This window comes from Pteropus vampyrus, unplaced genomic scaffold, assembly GCF_000151845.1.
Source record: "Pteropus vampyrus isolate Shadow unplaced genomic scaffold, Pvam_2.0 Scaffold22628, whole genome shotgun sequence".
NCBI classification, from domain to species: domain Eukaryota; kingdom Metazoa; phylum Chordata; class Mammalia; order Chiroptera; family Pteropodidae; genus Pteropus; species Pteropus vampyrus.
In genome coordinates this window covers 1-1,667 of record NW_011911409.1, presented here as the reverse complement: position 1 = coordinate 1,667, position 1,667 = coordinate 1, and the positions used below count along the sequence as shown (strand labels likewise).

General features: G+C 33.3%; 1 protein-coding gene across 1 annotated transcript; it reads right to left on the bottom strand.

The window, feature by feature from the left end:
• Positions 1-365: 365 nt before the first annotated feature.
• LOC105311042 (kinetochore-associated protein 1-like) lies at positions 366-1,658 on the bottom strand. The gene is made up of 3 exons (XM_011387088.2): positions 847-1,658; positions 601-657; positions 366-509 (listed from the first exon to the last, which is right to left on the bottom strand). Exons 1-3 carry the CDS (start codon positions 958-960, stop codon positions 402-404), a joined length of 279 nt encoding a protein of 92 aa, XP_011385390.2. The 5' UTR covers positions 961-1,658; the 3' UTR covers positions 366-401.
• Between the last annotated feature and the right edge of the window lie 9 nt (positions 1,659-1,667).

Below are 1,667 nucleotides of genomic sequence, written 5' to 3'. Positions count from 1 at the left end.
CAATCAGAACTAGAAGTGGTTTACTAATTTAAATGAAGAAGAAAACCTGATTGATATAGCCTTTGAAAACTAACCCTAATGCATTACTGAGTTTCATTCTTTTAAAGCACTGTGAAATCCTGCTAATGCAAAAAAAAAAAAATCCCAATTATACAACTTAAGAGTGTGTGTATATATTGTTTCCCTTTTGGTTGGTTCAACAGAGAGAAAGAGTGCATTAAAATAGGTTGAAGTTGTAACAGAAAAGTCAGGAAGAAAAAATAAATTTTTTTTGTGGATTTTTAAAGTACACATCAAAAGAAAACGACAGAAAATTTAAGAAGTGGATATATTTCTAGTACATGTAGAAAAACCCTTTAACATAAACTGAATGTTTTATTACCAAAAATTCATTTTCCATATCATACCAAGGAAATCCAATGCCAAGAGGACACCAATCCCAAGTCATCTGGTTTTTCTGCTGTAAAAAACACCTCTGCCAGCTGAAGTCCATTTTCTGGCCAATTTGCCTTTAAAAATATTAGAGACCATTAAAAATAATGTTTTATGCCATTAGGAGAGTCTTAAATGTCTTTTCAGTGCTAATTATAGTGGCATTACCTTATCAGTTAATTCGAGGTTCCTGGCTGCTTGCTCCAACCATTTTGCAAGAATTTCCTGAAATAAATATAACACTTAAAAATAAAATACTCTATTAGTTAATCACTGAAATAATTTAAAACATGCATGATCTTTTAAAAAGATATTGAAATGAATTAACTGGTGTTAGTGTGCCTTAGTCTTCAATGACTTAATGTAAAAAATAAAATGGAATTATCAAGGGCAGAAATTCCAAAGACAACGTACCTGTCCTTCAGGTACATTCCTTCTCACAAATGGGATCACATCATTTTTAAGCCATGGACAGAGCTTTTGCAAAGAGACTGATGTAGAAATTGAGTTGAGCAAGTTCTCAAGCATTTTCACATCAAATTTGCTTTCGAAGTTTGCCTAAATTATACAGTGAGAAATTAAGATTTATCTGACAAATTAAAAATGACAGCCTTCCAAAAAGGAAAGATCTATTGAGAAGTCATTTTGAGAACTATTTTACTATTTTAATAATGAGCATTAAGGTGATTTATTCTATACGAATGATTCGAGTTGGGAACCACAAATTCCATGAATCTCATGATGGCAAGTCCCAAATAACAAACCAGGTGGCAGAGATGGCCTGACAAGGAAAGCTTAACTGGAGCTGATAGTACAAATCCTAACAAGTGTCTATTAATGACATCACACCAAGATAACTACATTTTGGACTTAATGTTATACACCAACATTAAGGGGATTCGGAGTAGCAATTTTTCCTTTACCATCATCGGAGCTGCAATTGGAATACGTTCTCCATCGCTGCTACATAAGAAAGCCCATCAGTAAATCATGTAGTAAAATGTTGCCTTTGAACTAAGTTTAGGAGCTAATTAGACTCTGAATTATGAGATAAAGTAAGTTCCTATTGTATCTCTATACTATTTCCTCTGAGTTAATATCATCCGAAGATAGTTTTCTCTGGGACAGGTAATATTTTATCAAACAATGTGAAAACATCCCACTACCCAGTCACTCTTGCCCCGTTAGTTTCCAACACCGATTCGATCACCTATCTTAGGAGCTATAAATTCATT

Coding starts and splice junctions, on each gene's coding strand:
- LOC105311042 (XM_011387088.2), bottom strand. CDS start 960: ATGCTTGAGAACTTGCTCAACTCAATTTCTACATCAGTCTCTTTGCAA. Junction 658..846: donor GGAATGTACCTGAAGGACAG/GTACGTTGTCTT, acceptor TATTTATTTCAG/GAAATTCTTGCAAAATGGTT. Junction 510..600: donor ACCTCGAATTAACTGATAAG/GTAATGCCACTA, acceptor ATATTTTTAAAG/GCAAATTGGCCAGAAAATGG.